The following is a 17,966-nucleotide window of genomic DNA, read 5'->3' as shown; positions in this document are numbered from 1 at the left end:
TCAAAAATAGTTGAGCATGGCCTGAACTCGAAACAAAACTGAAGATACCGACTTGGACTTCACTGGGTCGTGACTTTAAAATGACTCGAGTCAAAAATATAAAAGTCAAATTGATTTGTGAATTGGTCTGGTACTTTCTCGCTTGACAGTAAATATGTTTTTGACTAAAAACTACTTTCTACTTGAAAGTTTTTGAAGGAAATCAACTCAATTATATGCTTTCAATTCAATTTATTGCTAAAAATGTATAATCATTTCAATACACCAGAAGACTTCGATACAATGAAAGATAGGAAGACGTCGAAACGACTTGGTGTAGTCTTCAAAATCTGACAGCCACCTGACCTATGCGATGTAAAAAAAAAAGGAGAGGTCATTCTGATTTTGTAAAGTAGAAAGTGGCCTACTTTTGGGTGAAATCGTCATGACTGGCAGTTGAAATGGCCAATCTCTCGCAGCGACTGAATATTGTTTTTAAAAATTGCACAAATTTGTAGTGTCGTTAGTCACTTTGATGTAGCGGCAGTGCAATTTCAAAAGTCGCCCAAATATACTTTCTGAATCTGAAGTACAATGTTTCATCAAGTCGCGTTATTCGTATAGTTATACTGTGTATGGAAACAACAGTCTAGCAGAGTTTCAAAGTCAGTCTGCAAATAAGAATTACCTCTAATTTTTCAGAGTGGATTTGGTTCACTTACATTCGTCATCAACACATTTGTAATTTTAGACCACTGCTTCAATGGTGTTCAAGTCAAGCTATAATTGCTACTTATTACATTTTGTAAAGTGGAAAGCAACATTTGAATTTTCATAACACAAGTTTCCTTAATCTTGCAATTTCAAATGCCACTACCTGCGTTAGACTCCCGAAACAATTCTAAAAGGAACCGATTGAGTGTGTGGTGAGGTAGAAATTGAATTTAAAGTACCGTGGCAACCGGCACTTTTGGCCAGTAAAGGTGGTCTCGGCTCTCAATCACACTGAGCAACATTTTTTGCTGCATAGCCATTTGCATTTACAAGCAGAGCTGTGAGACAATCTATTCCATGGCAACACCAATTGCAGTTTTTCCAAACATAAGACGGTCTCACAAGTCTGTAACAAACCCGTTCCTTGCATGCGCCAAAGATCAATTTCAACACAGGCAACTGTACTCAATTTTTATTCTCATCAGCAGTGTCGTATTTACAATAGCTTCCTGTTGTTTAGTCATCGGCTGTAGTTGCAACATTCGTTTTGGCCATGTAATTGCGTACATAAGGTCGCAAGTAAGCGTAATATGCTCCAACAATGGAATGGCCTGATAAGGAAATGATTATGTAGGGTTCAATTCGAATCAGTTCTGTAGTTGCTTGACTTGATATCTGCCTGCAGCTAAATGATACTGACACACAGGCACGCTACTATTTTCATGGTTTATTTCAATTTATATAATAATAAATTTACTACACAGCACTCAAGTCACAAATATAAATGATGCGATGAATACCGAGTGGTAAGATAATCAAAGCCTGCGACCGTTAAACCTAGATATTGGTGTGGGCGACTACTATATTGCAGTAAATCCAGTTGGCTAAGTCAAGTTGTTATGCTTTGTACACATAACTTTACCACTTTCTAGTACACCCTCTAGTCAGAACTTTGCTTAATGTTATGCAAATTCTTGAAATTGAAATCAAATTCAATTGCTGCGAAATCTACCATCACCATACATCTCTATTATCACTATTCACTACATGTAACTCTATCGAGCAAATACCGTTCATTGTAAGTATATATCATCACAGTCTATTGAAACCTTCAAACAGACAGTAAACTCTCGCGAATACATAGCTAATTTGTAGCTTGGTCATGTAATAAAATCCATGCACTGAAAACACATTTCTAGTAATACTTTGCCATTTCGCCGCAAACACACATAATAACTCCATCCACGAGTAATTCAACGTCAATTAAAACAGGAGAAATGGTAAAAACAGATTTGGAACCGAGATTTATGACCGAAATGAGAGACATGTACTCTTGAAAAGCATTTGACAGTCTAAAACACCAACAGAAAGTGTAATATAATATAGGCTAAAGCTAAAATTCAAGGTTTTGGCCGAGGTATCATTAGACAACCACAATTTTATACATGACAATGTCAGACTTGGACAACTAGATAATTTTCAGCTTTTCCAAATCAGATTAGAACTAGAATTACCGGTATAACTAATTATTTTAGGACCTTGATTAAAAATAGAATTAAAGGATTCATCAAAACTTGGCACGTTTGGCACTGTACACAGTTTTCCTGCAGCAGTTTCAGGAAAACCAGATATTAGATTAGAAGTATAATGACTGCATAGAAACACTTGACAAGTAGAATCCTCTAGTTGTCCGAGTCTTGACAATGTTTTTTCACTCAAGGCTACACGAAATCTCAAAAGTGCCACTTCATTTTTTGTGCAATCGATCTGTGCAGGGCGTTAAGAATGGTTTGGCGATAAAATTAATCAACAGTATAATGACAATCGTTTCAATTAAATAGTGCCCGGACGAATGAAGGACGATATTGAAAGTAGAATGAAAAAATAAAAAGGGGCAAAGACGGAATTGTAAAGCTTATTCGTTTTGAAACTTCTCATATTTTGGATCGCTCGTGGTGAGGCCGTACTTGCGGCGTATCTCGTCGTTTCTGGCCTTTCTCTCCTTACGACGTTCGTCTTGTCTCATTTTACGAGACTGCCGCTCCGAGTCGAGGCGCGCTTCTTCTCTCATGTAGGCCGAGCGATTTTTCTTGAAGCAGCAACATCTGCAGCATTTGCACATGCAGAGCGTCACGCCGATCAGGAGAAGACCAGCTGAAAAAAAAAAGTTTTGACTGATACCTCACATGCTACATAGAGTAGCTTAGAACAGGGGGGCATTAACGACTTCGAAGGGGGTGCTAACTACAAATTGGCGATTGCGGGACGCAGAGAGTAAACAAGGGCAGTATGGACTATATATGGGAAACTGTTTGGGATAATCCGTGAATTATTAGCTCTCTCTGTGTGCCAATGTCCAATTTACGTATATGTGAACATTGTTCGCGGTCGTACAAGGTGCATTCAATCGAAAATGGTCGCTAACACTGTCTGCATATGCTCGCTGTTATGCAGCATTGAGTTTTTTTCTAGCTAACCAAACAACCTGGGCCGTAATGACTCGACACGAGTCCGAATCGAGTCACGATTTTCTGACTGACTCGAGACTCAGACGGCCAAGACCGACAAATCATTGTAATTTCGGAGAATAAAGTTACCACACTATTGGGATTTCGTCTATTGGTACTGGTACTTGAAAATGCGACCAGAAACTGCTAAAAGTGTGGAAAATTAGTATATTATAAATGCGAACCATTCGATATCACCAGACAGTGTTATAAAAAGTGGATTTAACAAGACTTTAACTGGAAACTGAGCAGTCAACACAGTGACTTGGACTCGAGTCATAATACCATGACTAAGCTCGACCCTCTGACTGCTGACTTGACTCGGTGGGGAATTGAAAATGACTCGAGTCAAAAGTCAGATTGACTTGTGACTCGGAGCCTATTGACTTGGTTACAACCCGGCAAACATCGAATAGACTAATTTATTCAATGACTCTTAGTCAGCGCGCAAGTTATGAGCACACATTCGAACGCATGTACAAGGATTAGGGCTGGGCGCAATGATTCGAGTACTCGAATCTGAATCGAGTATCAATTTTAATGATTCGAGTCGAGTAATAAAAGACGATTTTTTCGAGTACTGAAATTATACGCTCCTCGCCATTGAAAGTTAATTCATCAACGAGAATTATAGCTTCGATACTAATTTTCACTGCTGAAGCCTTGAAACCTTGATTGGCCGTATCGTAGCATACGAAACATATAGTACAATGCTACGAACGTTACTGGAAATAGCACATTTCAAAAGTAATGATCATCCCACAACATTGTCACCAAGTGCAATCAATCGGTATGGTCGGAAAAAATACCAAAGTATCTTTAATGTGATGGATAACATGCATTATATTCTTTGTGGTCGCATAAAAGGTACATATTTGAACTTTGACATATTACGTTCTGTTATGACGTCATAATGAGTGATGCTCGATTACTCGACTCGACGCATTTTAAGTGATTCAGAATCGAATCTCGATTTTGCCCAGCCCTAACAAGGATGGCGATGAAGTGTTAAGTGTATATCGCTCCAAAACAAAGTGTATTTGGAAGAGAATTCGCCTTGTACAATTGTACAACTGATTGTGCCTGTCGTAGAATCCGTACAAAATGCGACTCCGACATAGCGTACGTAACGTATACCAAGCTGCCAATAGATTTGATCAACGCAAAAAGTCTATGCGACAATGTAGTGACTATGCAATGAGCCAAACAACTTTTTCGAAAGTGGGAGGGGGTTAGGGGGCGCTCGATACCTGGTTTGCGGCCCAGGGGCCGTTGAGTAAAAAAGTTTGGGAAACACTGGCCTAGAACCATATTTATTGATAGTGAAATAAAGGTAGACCTAGTCAAATAACAAGATTTATTATAGTAGGATCTGACTTGTACAAACAAATGGCTGCAAAAGAATCATACAACAGAACGCCGGTATCACCATTTATGCCCTAAGATAACATGTGTTTTCAAGTTGTACAACAAAATTATGTTTTCGTGAGCAACTAGAACTATGCCAAAAACAGTAGCCTAGTTAGTTGACCATCAACTAAATACACTGCTAGTTTGCACAAGCCTGAGCTGGACACTCTATTAGATAGAGGCATGTAGGCTGCTTTAGGCTACCTAGTGCTAGTACAGTTGATGAACTTCATGATTAGAATTAAACGCAACTCATGGTTGTCGATGTGGAAAAAAGATCAATGATATTGTATATGGGCCTGGCGTCACTGTTGTTTTTTGACTGCAGTTGACTCCGCTTAATTCGCACCCTTTTGTTCAGCTCGGTTTGCCCGGTTTAGATTTAAGCTGAGAAAACGGCTCAGTCTAAATTGAGCGGAAAATCAATTGTTAGTTTCATGGTCAATTGGTCATGCGTATGGGCAGACAATGCATTAAAATCATTTTACCTTTGCACTGTATTGCTGTACTGTAAATGTTTGCAGCTGTGCGGTATTGCAGTAATTGGCATTGATCTTGAGACGCACAAGAGTTATGCTTTCAGGTTAGTTGTATTTCACAGTATTTCAATACAAAACGGTTCAACAAATACTGTATTACTGTGTAACATACACATACATGCCCATTCTAATTCATTTATTCACATTTAATTTTTATTTCTGGTCTGTTCCCAAGCATTTTGGCCAAATAAAGCGGTTGTCCGGTGTCCGAATTGAGGGGATTCGTGTGTACTTACACCTCGGCTTGAGTTGTATTTCAGCAAAATTACTTCTTATGCTTTGAATATTAAAAAGCAGATATATCATTTGAGTATTAAAAAGCAGAAAGTATTTTTGGGGCAGTGGAAAACTTGAAATAGCCATCACAGGTAACAGCTGAATATATTTTCAAAGATTGTATCTACTTTTAGCAACATTTTGCGTTAGTTGCAAAGATGTATCTTGCAATTTTGAAAGTAACCAAGTAGCCCTTGTAGTAGTATTGACACATATTAGGCTACTATTTCTAACTTTAATTGGGTAAAATATGTACGAAGTGTATTCACATGCATTCATATCATTACTTCTACAAACGAACAACTATGTCACTAATGATGCCTGCTAGTGAATTTATCTCGTTAACATATCTGAAAGAAGCAGCTATCTTTGAATAGTGTATTTATAGGAGCTGTCAGGCAGGGTTGTAACCAAGTCACGAGGCTCCGAGTCACAAGTCAATCTCACTTACAGTTATGACTTGAGTCAAGTCGAGTCATTTTCAATTCACCACCGAGTCAAGTCCAAGTCAGCGAGTAGAGGGTCGAGTTCCAGTCATGGTATTATGACTCGAGTCAGAGTCCAAGTCATTGTGTTGAATGCTCAGTTTCTTGTTAAAGTCTTGTTAAACCCACTGTGGTTGGTGATATCGGATGGTTCGCATATATAATATACTAATTTTCCTCGTTTTTAGCAGTTTCCGGTCGCATTTTCAAGTACCAGTACCAACTGACGAAATCCCAACAGTGTGGTTACTTTCCTATCCTTCGAAATTAAAATGAAATGTCGGTCTGAGTCTCGAGTCATATGACTTGTCTCGATGACTCGAGTCCAAGTTGAGTCGATACACAGATTGACACGAGTCGAGTCATTTAAGTATTTTGAGAAAATGACTCGAGTCAAGTCGAGTCATCAGAAAATCGTGAGTCTAGTCAAGACTCGAGTCATTGCAACCCAGCTGTCAGGTCATGAACCAACGCGGGATCGTTGCATCTGGACCAATGCCAAATTAAGAATACAGAGTATGGATGCATTGTCGATGACCACATCCTGGCATATAGTGATGCTGATGTAAGCAAAATCTCTAGACAAACATAACCCTGATGGAATGGCAACTAATAGTACCCATTTACGCAGTCACGATTTACTCATGGTATACTCAATTTGAATTATCCAGCTTGTATGTGTTGGACAATTGGATTTCAAATGTACTACATAATAGCTGCCAAACGATAAGAACACCAACAACACCCGGTCCGAAGAGTTGGGCAACTAGAAAATTTTCAGCCACGGTAGTCCAAATTAAACTAGAATTAGAATTATAGCATTACAGTTCATTCCAAATTAGACTAGAATTAAAATCATTACTACACAGTCATTTCCAAATAAGACTTGAATTAGCATTATAGCTACACAGTTTCTTTTCCTAATTAGATTAAAATTACGGTACTAAATTCATGAGAACAGTTCATATCAAATCAGAAATCAGAGACCATTCTGCTAATCATGAGAATACCAAATGTCTGTGCAGCAAGCTTGGCTCGTTTCGCACTGTACTGTTCTCCTGTAGCATATTCAGGGAAAACAGATATTAGATTAGAATTAAAATTAGAGCAGAGAAATATTCAACAAATTAGACTAGAATTAGAGCAATTAGATTAGAATTATATTACCGCCATTTCGCTTTATTTAGTTTAATTACACAACTAGAATTTTCTAGTTGTCCAAGTCAGCCCAGTTTCAAGTATGTGGAGTTGAGAATCAAGCTAAGCCAAGTGCTAACGATAGGTGTTGGGATCGACACTACGTACCTATTATGCTGCAAGAAATGATGAGCGCTTCGAAATTCAACCAGCACACCCCCCATCTTGCGTCACCAAGCGGGCACGTGCTTTTATGCGGAATAACTTCATTTGTCGGGTAATCCATGCATCTGCCAGATGCGCCGCACCAGAGGCATTTTACATCGACCTTTGAAAGAACATAACGATCAGCAGTCCATTGTCACATGTAGAGCGTTCAGCATAGGTTCCCCATCATACTGCGGTTGTATCTATGATGATTCATTGACAATATGCAATATACATCCTTTGGTTCATAGAGCATTCTGCAATGGTTACCCTATCGCCACCATACAGCAGTAGTATCTATGATGAATCACTGACAAATATACATGCTTTGATTCTTATTATTAATGATTACATTTCAGGTAGCCTGCTACTAGACACGGAATATTGAAATAAATACAATACATTCATTTTCAAATGACTTGAAAACTTCAACATAGGTTGTCAGTAAAATAGTAAGGTACTTTTTTGGGTTTTGCCTAATTCTGCTACTGAGCTACTTTGGCTCTGAACTGCAATAGCTCAATCATTGAACCAAGATAGCAACTATATATTGTTCAAAAATATACAATTGAATAATTGTATTCATATTGAAATAAACTTGAATATTTTCGGATGACACTCGTTATTTGTGATTGTCAGCAACTAGTAATGAATTGGAAAGAACATTGTATATCCCCAATCGTATCACTAAATATGACGTCACCGGCATGAAATTTCAAATATATGGTGCGAAGAGATCGATGAAGCTCAATGTACTGTAGTGAATTACCTTGAGGCAAGACTCGCAATCTTTAATGGCAGTATTATTGCATACGGCTGGCGGTGTTGGAGTTGTCTGGGCGTCGGAAAACGTCACACAACAAAGACTGGCGACAAGCAATAAAACTACGTACATGTTAGTTCAATTACGGCGTGAAAATAATACATCAAACCTAGAACGGAATGCAGAAAAAAGAACATTAAACAAATATATAGGAAGCTATGAGACTGAAAATCATACTTGCATCACGTCAAATACTATGATAGTCCTATATAATATAATTCTGTGATTAAAGTCATGACTACGTGAGTGGTAGGTGCAAGGAGTCTATTCCATAATATTTGATGGCAAATGTCTGTACAGCAAGCTTTGCTCATTTCACACTATAGAGTTCTCCTATAGCAGTTTCAGTAAAACCAGCATGGAAACATTTCACAAATTAGATTCGAATTAGATTACCGGCATTTCACCCAAATTAGACGACTCCAATTATCTACCGGTAGTTATCCAAGCCTTTTCCGGGCCTCCATGACTTTTCAACTTTTTATAGACCATAGTGGTTCTTAAACTTTTTAGCCTGGGAACCAGTAAAATTTCAAAACAAATTTTGCGGACAGGTGGACTTTCAAAAAATTCAACCATAACCCAAAACGTAAGCAATTACGACAAATTTATTTACTTCAAAGCCAATTTCGGACACTTCAATTCGAAGGACAGATTATCTACCGCCTTTTTGAAATTACCGTACACGTGTTACACGTAGTTCTAGGGGCGTAGCCATCAGCCGAGAAAAAAGGGGCAAAATTGAATGAAGGTGGCAGAATAAACCTCTCTGCGTCATAACTTTTGCGACTTCTGTATTCGGTACGCTATGGTTGTACCAGAGGATTGTCTGCCTGCCGCTTTCGAAAGCGTAACTAATTAGCTAACCTAATTACTGAAAGCGAGTTAGCAATCAACAACTTGCACGGGGATCATGTTACAAAGCGCACGCACTTGTCTTGTAACAGTGCAGCATTCACATTCAAATAAGTAATCGACCTTGAAACAATGCAAGAACATTTCACGATTAACAATCTATACAGCGCGGAATCTGTTATATTGTGATGAATTTTGACATGATTCAGTTCGTGTGTAAGAGTAACGTCTGCTAGGCGCTTTAATTCTATTCATTTCGAACATAGCGCAAATACTATTGTTGTACCATCATGCCTGCTTGGAATCGGTGTCATGTGCTCACACTATGTTTTATTTTTTTATTAATATTTATTAAATTACTTTAAATTGGACAGTCATCGCTGCTCACCTGATATATCAGGCAAAACATACCGAGATTCCAGTAGGGCGATGTGAATAATGACTTATTTGCAAAGTGAGGGAATCGCAAACAAGTTTCGGTGCAGCTATTCATGGCTGAATGCGTCCCGGTGGGATACCCATCACGAATGGTATAATCTAGTGTGACGAATGGTAAATTTTAAAGATTGTGGTCGCTAAGAAAATGCATATCAACGGAAACAAAAACAAGAAATAAAATGCTAATCGAAGGTATTGTTTCTTTAGGCTTGCAGGCTGCTTTATTCTTTGAGTTAGACAAAGCACCGTAGCAATTTATATCAGGTCAGGGGCTTTATCCGATCATCAAGAGGAGAAGCGCAGGACAGAGATCTATTACATCATTTTCAATTCCTCATCAACAGACATCTCCCTTGCTTTGACATCGGGACATCGAAATATCCAAGTCGGATGTTTTGCGGGATTTCGTCAACAAATCTTTTCGCAGATTAAGGATTGATATGTGATTGCTTTGAAATATAATTTCATTCAGTTATTACTTTCATGTTCTATATGATCGTTTACAATAAACTGTTGAATATAAAACCAACTCGCGGGCGCGCAACAAATGTAATCATTGCTGACGCTTGTGCGACGTGCGTTCAGAATAAGGGGATAAGCTGACTGCATTGATTACTCTCTCCGAGAGAACAATGTGACACTGCCCTTTTTACGCTTCCATATATATATACGAGAGATCATGTGAGAAAAAAGCATCGTCGCATACTACGGTACTCGCATCGTTCGATCGACGTACCGCGCAGCAAATTTAAATTTGGCGGTATCGGGCTCGATTGGGGATTTTATAAGGGGTTAGAATCGACCTTGGAAAGGACAGAACGTTCTGCTATTCTGCCCCCTGTCTACGCCCCTGCGTTGTTCTATTGAAATTTTTGCGGCGCGAAATCATGTTAAAAGCCACTAACTTGATTTTGATTGTTTATTTCATTTGAAAGAACTGCAACTTTGCTGTTTGCTTTTAGTCTGTAATATATAGGCTACTCTCAAATGTTCCAAAATGGAATCGGTGTCTTGTGCACACCAAATATTCCACTGACTACACACAGGTGTGACATTGAAAGCCGTCTTGGTACTATAAATATATTACGCTAAACGTACCGGGATTCCAACCTGGCAAATGCTGACAACTTTGTCGAAATCTAATAAATTTTGTATAAAAAATCTTCATCGCTGGCCTTAATCCAGGTGAAGGCTACTTTTAATCTTTCAATCATTTTACGCTATCTGCTAACAGCAGTTATACCACAGTCAGTATACGGTATATAGAGGTCTACACACACGTCAGACGTCACATCACACTAACTAATCTGTGGAAACGACAGTGGCTCGATCTCGGCAACAGCCACTCAAGTTTATCTACGATTATCATCTCTATAACGGCGCAGCCACAGTACAAAAGAGATCTCCCTGACTATCAACACCAAAAACTGAAGAGACGTTATAGATTAAAACTACATACGCTCCAGACTGGAATCGGTGGTTGTTTTCGACAACATGTTGTGCGTGACAGACGGATTTCTCGCGTGATTGGAAAATTTCATCCGCGTGAAGGAAATATTTTTCGTTCTGATTCGATACTGAATTACTTAATAAGGAACACAATGTGCTAAAATAGACCTGGCATACACCGGACTAGGATTATGCCGAATATTCGCTGTTGCACAAATGCCACGCTTGCTTGCGTTCATTGTAATGCGCCAGCGCCTTATTCTGCATCTGGAGTCTGGTATCGCTTCGTGACGTCATCATAATTCACTAATCGGCGTGATCAGATATAAATGCTTGCGTAACGTTGCGCGTGCCGTAGCCACCGATTCCACTCTGGCATACGCTGACAAAGCGAAAAACAAAAACACAACTTCGCGAACAAAAACAGGTCACAAGGCTAAATAGATATGAAGTGAAAGCTCATGAGCCATAATAAAAATTTCAGAGGCTCTTCGGCCTGCCTCATGCTTATCATGCATTTCGCATTATAGAGGATATAGGACAGCCTCTATCGTCGCATCAAGATTAGATTAAATTTTTGAAATTTTCCATTCAAATCCATTAGTCCTAAATCGAAATGCGATCCCTATATTGCCAAAATCTGCAAATCCGATGTTTTTAGATCCAAACAGCGTAAATTGCTACCTGTTTGATGCTGGTGTGATCAGACTAGATGACCTTCACGGTCTTATCGATCATTCCTATCTAATACCGAATACTGTGCACGCATATTTTCTGTACCGCCATCACTGCCGTTTGTTATGTATTTTGGTTGGATGAAAAATAAAGACTCTCTCTCTCTCTCTCTCTCTCTTACCTTTCGTGTGATAAATTATTGAATTGCAAGATTGCCGGCAAAACTTCTGCAATTTTTGAAACGTACATTTGCGAGGTAAAAGTAGTGGATGTAGTAGCAGATGGATCAGCACACTTATGCTACTAGATGTTAGCACCCAGACTGTAGATCCCATATAACACGGCAATATTGCAGTTTGCACAGATGCCCTCCCGCAATTCTGAAAGTTTTCACCGACCAGCCGACAGAAATCCTGGACACCACTATCCAATCTACTTCTTCAAGCCACATACCAGAGTATTTCTCATACATTTCTCCCTCTAGTTGAAGCATACTTCAGCTTAACTTAAAAATGAATACTTCTACTCATATCCATCAATGACTACCACGACCATACTGTATACTGTATACATGCTCCGAGTCACGTCATCTGAAGACTATGTCGATCTGGCTTTTTCTGCTAAACTCTCATTACAACACAAAGCAACAAAAATGTTGACGTTTCGTATAAAAGCAATTTTATGACATAGCAAACGGCAGTTGGACACAGATACTGAAAAATCATTGAAAAATGCTACACAACACACGATTACATTGTTGAAAAGGAAATTACGATCAAACACACACAAGCCGTTAACTGGCGTATCCAGTTCCATACAAACCGCGACAAACCAACGTGAAATTACACACCAATTCGCGAACTTTCATTTTATTATTCTTCGACCGCAGTAGTCCCGTAAAAAATATCTTCTTTTGCAACGCATCAATTTTTTCGCGCGGAAAATCTTGCAGAGACTGCGACTCTTGAACCCACAAAGTGAAAGACTGCGGGTTGAATTTCGACAGACCTTGCAGGATATCGGCGACGTGATCCATAACTGTTCGCGGAGAATTACCAGCGATGGCTTGCATCATAGTCAAATAAAGCTGTTTTCCGTTCTCTTCCATAAGAGACTGAACTCTCGGCCGGCTAGTTCTCAGCAACGACAGAAAAAAATTTGACGCGCTCTTCACAGACTCCGACTCTTGTAGAGAAAAAGCTTCCATACCGCATCGGAAAAGTAAATTCAAGTCAGGCGCCTCCAATTCTGGATTCCCAGGCACTGTATCAAACAGCATAGCGTTATTTTTCTTCAAAATATGTGACAACAGGTCCATAAACCCTTGCGCTAAATCTGGATGTTGTTTAGCGTGCCCGCCTTCGAACATATTATGACATGTTTGAATAATAACCCGGAAAAGCACACCGATTGGATAACCGTGTTGCGCGTCATTCCCGAACGCAAGTGTCACTTGTCGGGTTAAGTCTAAAACTGAAGTTTGAGGGACTGTTTGAAATATTTTCGCTACAGTTTCGCACAGAGTTGAAATCAACGGAACAAAATCATCTAAAAGAGTCCGAATCGCTTTATCATACAACGTGCATATCGCCGACACTACGTCAACGTCTCCCACCCATTTGTTCAAAATTTCCTGCAAAATAGGAGTTATCTCTTGAAGTATGAGCAGAACTGGCTGTTTTTCATCCTTGACACGCTCAGTTGAGTTGTCTAAACTCGAACTGTCAAGAATTCGACGATCCAAGGACGAGAATAAGCTCTTCAAGATATCCAAAATATGCGTGATACTGTTCTTTGTAGGACCACTAGGTGTGTCCTCAGATAAAGCTTGTAGCTGATGCATGTGTAAAGCTAGGATTTCATGCAGCCATTTAATACAATCCTCCTCGGAAACGACAGAAAGCACATGCCCGACAGACTGCATGAGCCAATTGATCTCTTGGTTCCGTAGTATACCTTTCTGCAAAGCGCTTTGAGTGGTATGTAATATTTCGCTCGCGAACGGTTGAATATGCATGACGCATTCTCGCGTTAATCTCTTCATAGTTAACACAGTCGTTAAAGCCAGATCTTGAGTCCATATGTAAGGTAACACAATTGAAATCAAGTCTTGTAAATACTGTGGCGAATATACCAGCCAGTCAGTTAAAGCCCCAATCGTGTACAATACAGTGTCTGCAAGGGTGATGTTATTCACTTTGATTGCAGGAATTAGTCTAGCAACGTCTTTCAAACATTCCAATCCGTTTTCCCATTCGAAAGTAGATTCGACAACGGAATGAATTCCAAAAAGAAGCGACTCTAAATCTTGCCACGCGCAGGGTCGCTCGGCTTGCATTGCGTTCACAAAAGTCTGACACAAAAAACTGATCATATCAGGTCCTAGGAGTTCAAGGATAAACATCAAACTGTCGGATATATCCACTCGGTAAATACGGTGTTGTTCTTTTTCGTCACTTGACCAATCTTTGTGCGATTCATCGCCGGGATAGGCTGACTTTTTGATTAAAGTTCGGATTAGATGGAAGTACACAGGTTGGACTTGTGAGTATATTGCCATTTCTGCTTCTTGCGGTAAGCTTCTGATCTCGTCTTGAAAAGAATACCAGAAGGTGAACGTGATGGGAGAGCTTTGTTCTTCAGTTGGATATTGCAAATCAATAGCCGTGCATTCAGCGACCAATAACACAAGTCCAAACCCGATTTTTGCGTCAGAATAATTCTCTAAAATCAGTTTAGTTTGGTTTTCTGCAAGACCGCACACGACTTTGGTCAAACCCAGGCAAATATCAGCATCATGATCGATAATAGCTTGACGTAGCATCGGCTGGAGTCCTAGAACTTTCGGTATCAGATCTTTTATCGTAATCGAGTAGGATAAAGCTTCCGGCGAACAGAACACTTGCAGTAAACATTCAACGCTGTTGTCGAATAATTCAGGAACGTGTAAACATGATAAAGCAAGGTGTATAAACTCTGCGTTTTCATTCAAAGGTATACCGATAATGACCCAGCTTGAGAAACATTTTAGAACTTTGTTATGCATTTCTTTGAATTCTGAAGAATTCAGCAGGCTTAACAGCAGAGGCATAACTTGTGGTACGCCTTGAGATAAATTGTGCTTCACAATACCTTTCTCGTACCTCTCCATAGATTTAGTATGAAATTCTTCAGCGACTACTGTCAATATTTCTAAAAGCGAGGAGCACCTTTGCATGGGACTGACGTTTGCGATTTCCTTTTCGCTTTGAAGCTTGCTAATAATATCGTTGATGGCAGTAGGCCATTTTTCGTCGAGAATACATTTCAAGACGAGTGACGCGAACGCGACGCACATTCTGGTTAAAACGATTCTCTCTTGCGGCGAGACGGAGAGTCGTAAAATTTCGGAAAATAATTTGTCACGCAGGCTGTCTACTTCCTCGGACGGGACTTCGTCCCATGATCGCGATATCTTTGTGACTAGGGCGCTGGCGCCGAAATATTGAACTTCCGTTTTCTTGTCGGGTTGCAGTAATTCCCATGAGAACGACCAAGCCTGATAATCAAAAAATGCATATTGATGGTAAATAATTAAAAGTTGTTGTAGATTGTAATGTGTAGTATTCAAAAGGTGGGTTATGTAGTTAGTGTACTGCAGATTTGGACAAGCTAATTCTAGTTTGTCTAATTAGACTGATATAGCGAAACGCCAGTAATCGAATTCTAATCGAATTCATGAAATGTTTCTCATGCTCATGAACTTGGCACTAGGTGAATTCGGCCATTGGTCAATTCGGCCGTCGGGAAATTTTGTAATAAAGTGTATTAACAACTATGAATATGAATTAATAAACTAATAATAGTATTATCAAGTGATTCGTCAATCTTGTAAGGAGGTCAGGGCATGCGTAGATCATGCAGTGAAGTTTTAGAGGATGAAGCTGCCTTGAAATGTAATGGGTGTGGCATGTGGCAGCACATCGCTTGTGGCCCACAAGATATTATGTCTCGAACAGACTACTCAAGAAATCTCATTCTCTGATTATGCACATCGCCGGTTCTCAACTTATTGAAGGTGCATGTGAAGGGGCACGTGTCTTGGATGCAACTCGACCAGTGCCGTTTTACAAACACGTAAGTCAAGCAATGCTATGCAGTTGGATGTGATCAAGTTTTGATGTCATACTAGAAGGGGCCCGTCACCTCATATTTGCTTCTGAGCGGCAGATAGACCTCCTAAAAATTCGAAAACGTGGTATGTGGATGCAACATTCAAAGTTGTCCGAAAACCCTTTTACCAACTTTTCTCCATCCATGCATTCATTCGATTTGGGACTGCAAGAAAGCAAATATCTCCAGTGTTTGCCCTAATGTCGTGAAGACGAAAAGCAGACTATGTTGCTGTCCTCAACAAAGTAATTGATGCTGTAGGCGAATGCCGAGTAAAAAGAGTCGTATGCGACTTTGAGTTGGCCATTTGGAAATCGTTATCCGCGACGCTTCCTGGAGTAGACGTGAAGGGGTGCTATTTCCACTTCACGCAATGTGTGTTCAGGAAAATTGAGGAGTTGTGGCTTTCGAAATACTACTATGCGAGAGAAGCCGCTCATACTGCTGAAGCAGTTAATGAGTCTGTGTTATATGCCTGAAGAGCTCATAGAGCCAAGTTTTTCAAGGCTGAGGCGCAAAGACACGGTCCCAAAACTAGAACCATTGTTCGAGTATATGCAAACCGCATGGATCACATCCAAAAATTTCAAGCCGCAGAATTGGAGCGTTTACGATACTGCAATTCGCATGAACAATGATGTCGAGGGATGGCACACCCGCCTGAACATGCAAGGATGGCGCAACATGCCAATGTATAACCTCATTCTTCTCTTGAATGTGGAAGCGTCGTTCTCGTACGAACAGGTGGCCCTCCTCTATGAAGGGAAGATAAGGAAACGACGCCGCAAAGAGTGTCGATTAATTGATGGGCAATTATATAAACTCTGGAATCGACTCAAGAAAGGGAGGAAGACACTCCGTCGCCTACTAAAAGAAATTGCTGGTATTAATGGGCCTATTTGTGAAGAACAAATCTGATTAGATTACATTTTATTTATAATAGCTGTGATATTGTCGTTTTTATTTATATTAGATGTGATTTTGTCATCGGGGATGTGTGAAGCTGGTCAGAGTAGGGCAGGCTGTTGAAGGATGGATATGATGTCAGTGTAGGTTGGATTAAGTAACAGAGCACAAGCTGAGGCGAGATGAAGATACATCATTTTTTCCATATGACCAAAGGCAACTAGCTGCTTGGCTGCGGCTCCCAGATGATATTGTTGCGTCACAATAGGAAACTCAAAGTGCCGAGTTCACCGGCAAACATTCCAGTAACTAATCATGGTGACCGGTACCGCTACGAGATCTACCACGGCACGTGATTCTTCCTTATCTGAGAATCATGATTCATATTTAATGCATTTTCAACACAAAATTTCCCGACGGCCGAATTCACCAAGTCCCGAGTTCACCAATTGCCAAGTTCACCGGCAACCATGGCGATGGCGACTGAAAAACGGTAAATCTACCAAATGGCAAATGCTGCAACAATTCATATTCACTTCCAAGTTGTTGCTGCGTCAATTTGAGGGACAATTAGTTGATGATGATAATTGAGACCATAACAGTTCGATATTGGACCGAAAAAATACCAAAGAACTAAGTGGTATAGGGGTTGTATTTATATAAATCAATTGCAAACCTCTTTTGAATGCTGGGCGAAGGTGAGCCAGCGCTGCGCGGTATCTTTAACTTCGGGAGACGGATCGTAATACAACTGATGAACGGCTTTTTCGATATTTTCCGAGGTGAATGCGGGGGTCGCCATGTCCTTGCAACGCCTAAGAAACTTAATCGCGGCAACAATGAATCCTCGGCAAAACACAGGACGGTAACACAAACAACTAAGTTTTATAACACCACTGTGATTATTATCACGAAACCGGTATGTTCACGGGAAGCACCAAAAACTCGAGGGAGTCATGACATTTTTTCGGAATTAAATATTAGCAGAATTCTTGAAACTACTTGTACTTGTTGCTTAAATTGTGTAACAGTTTTTGTAAAAAGTTTAATGGTTGCACGGGGCCTATAAGAGATATATTCGACTCCATCAGTGGACGGAGCCATGGAGGTACCCCAGATCATTAGAGATTGACATAAATTATAGTTAGAAACAACTTCTACGAACCGAACGGAGTGGAATTGAATTGGGGGCTTCCGACGAAAACGATACAGGCTATACAACATTAATTCAAAATTTACCCATCAAAGGACCGCGAAGGAAGACATTTGACCCATCGGTGGACGAAAGTAATCCAATGGATGACCAATTTACAAAAATAATGGCACTATGGGAATCGAATACTGAATTGAGCAGAAGCTTTCGTAGACCTAAATTCATGCATTTATGTAACATAACTTATGTTTGAATTCCCAA

The 17,966-nt window shown here is 39.9% G+C and overlaps 2 protein-coding genes across 2 annotated transcripts in view; both read right to left on the bottom strand.

Annotated features, from left to right (window-relative positions):
- Positions 1 to 1,405: 1,405 nt before the first annotated feature.
- Positions 1,406 to 17,966, bottom strand: part of LOC145448874 (pituitary tumor-transforming gene 1 protein-interacting protein-like) — a 52,667-nt gene continuing 36,106 nt past the window's right edge. Inside the window, exons 2-4 of the mRNA XM_080327322.1 lie at positions 8,024 to 8,188; positions 7,216 to 7,375; positions 1,406 to 2,847 (exon numbers count right to left, since the gene is read on the bottom strand). Coding sequence (XP_080183448.1) covers positions 2,609 to 2,847; positions 7,216 to 7,375; positions 8,024 to 8,149 — 525 coding nt within the window. The 5' untranslated portion in view covers positions 8,150 to 8,188 and the 3' untranslated portion in view covers positions 1,406 to 2,608. The remainder of the gene's footprint in view (positions 2,848 to 7,215; positions 7,376 to 8,023; positions 8,189 to 17,966) is intronic.
- LOC145448870 (importin-13-like) lies at positions 12,150 to 17,605 on the bottom strand. The gene is made up of 2 exons (XM_080327318.1): positions 17,229 to 17,605; positions 12,150 to 15,032 (listed from the first exon to the last, which is right to left on the bottom strand). The coding sequence occupies exons 1-2, from the start codon at positions 17,352 to 17,354 to the stop codon at positions 12,288 to 12,290; spliced, it is 2,871 nt and encodes a 956-aa protein (XP_080183444.1). The 5' UTR covers positions 17,355 to 17,605; the 3' UTR covers positions 12,150 to 12,287.

This window comes from Botryllus schlosseri, chromosome 10, assembly GCF_051294905.1.
Source record: "Botryllus schlosseri isolate E-star chromosome 10, Bs_hap1, whole genome shotgun sequence".
NCBI classification, from domain to species: domain Eukaryota; kingdom Metazoa; phylum Chordata; class Ascidiacea; order Stolidobranchia; family Styelidae; genus Botryllus; species Botryllus schlosseri.
This window is presented reverse-complemented; position numbering and strand designations above follow the sequence as displayed.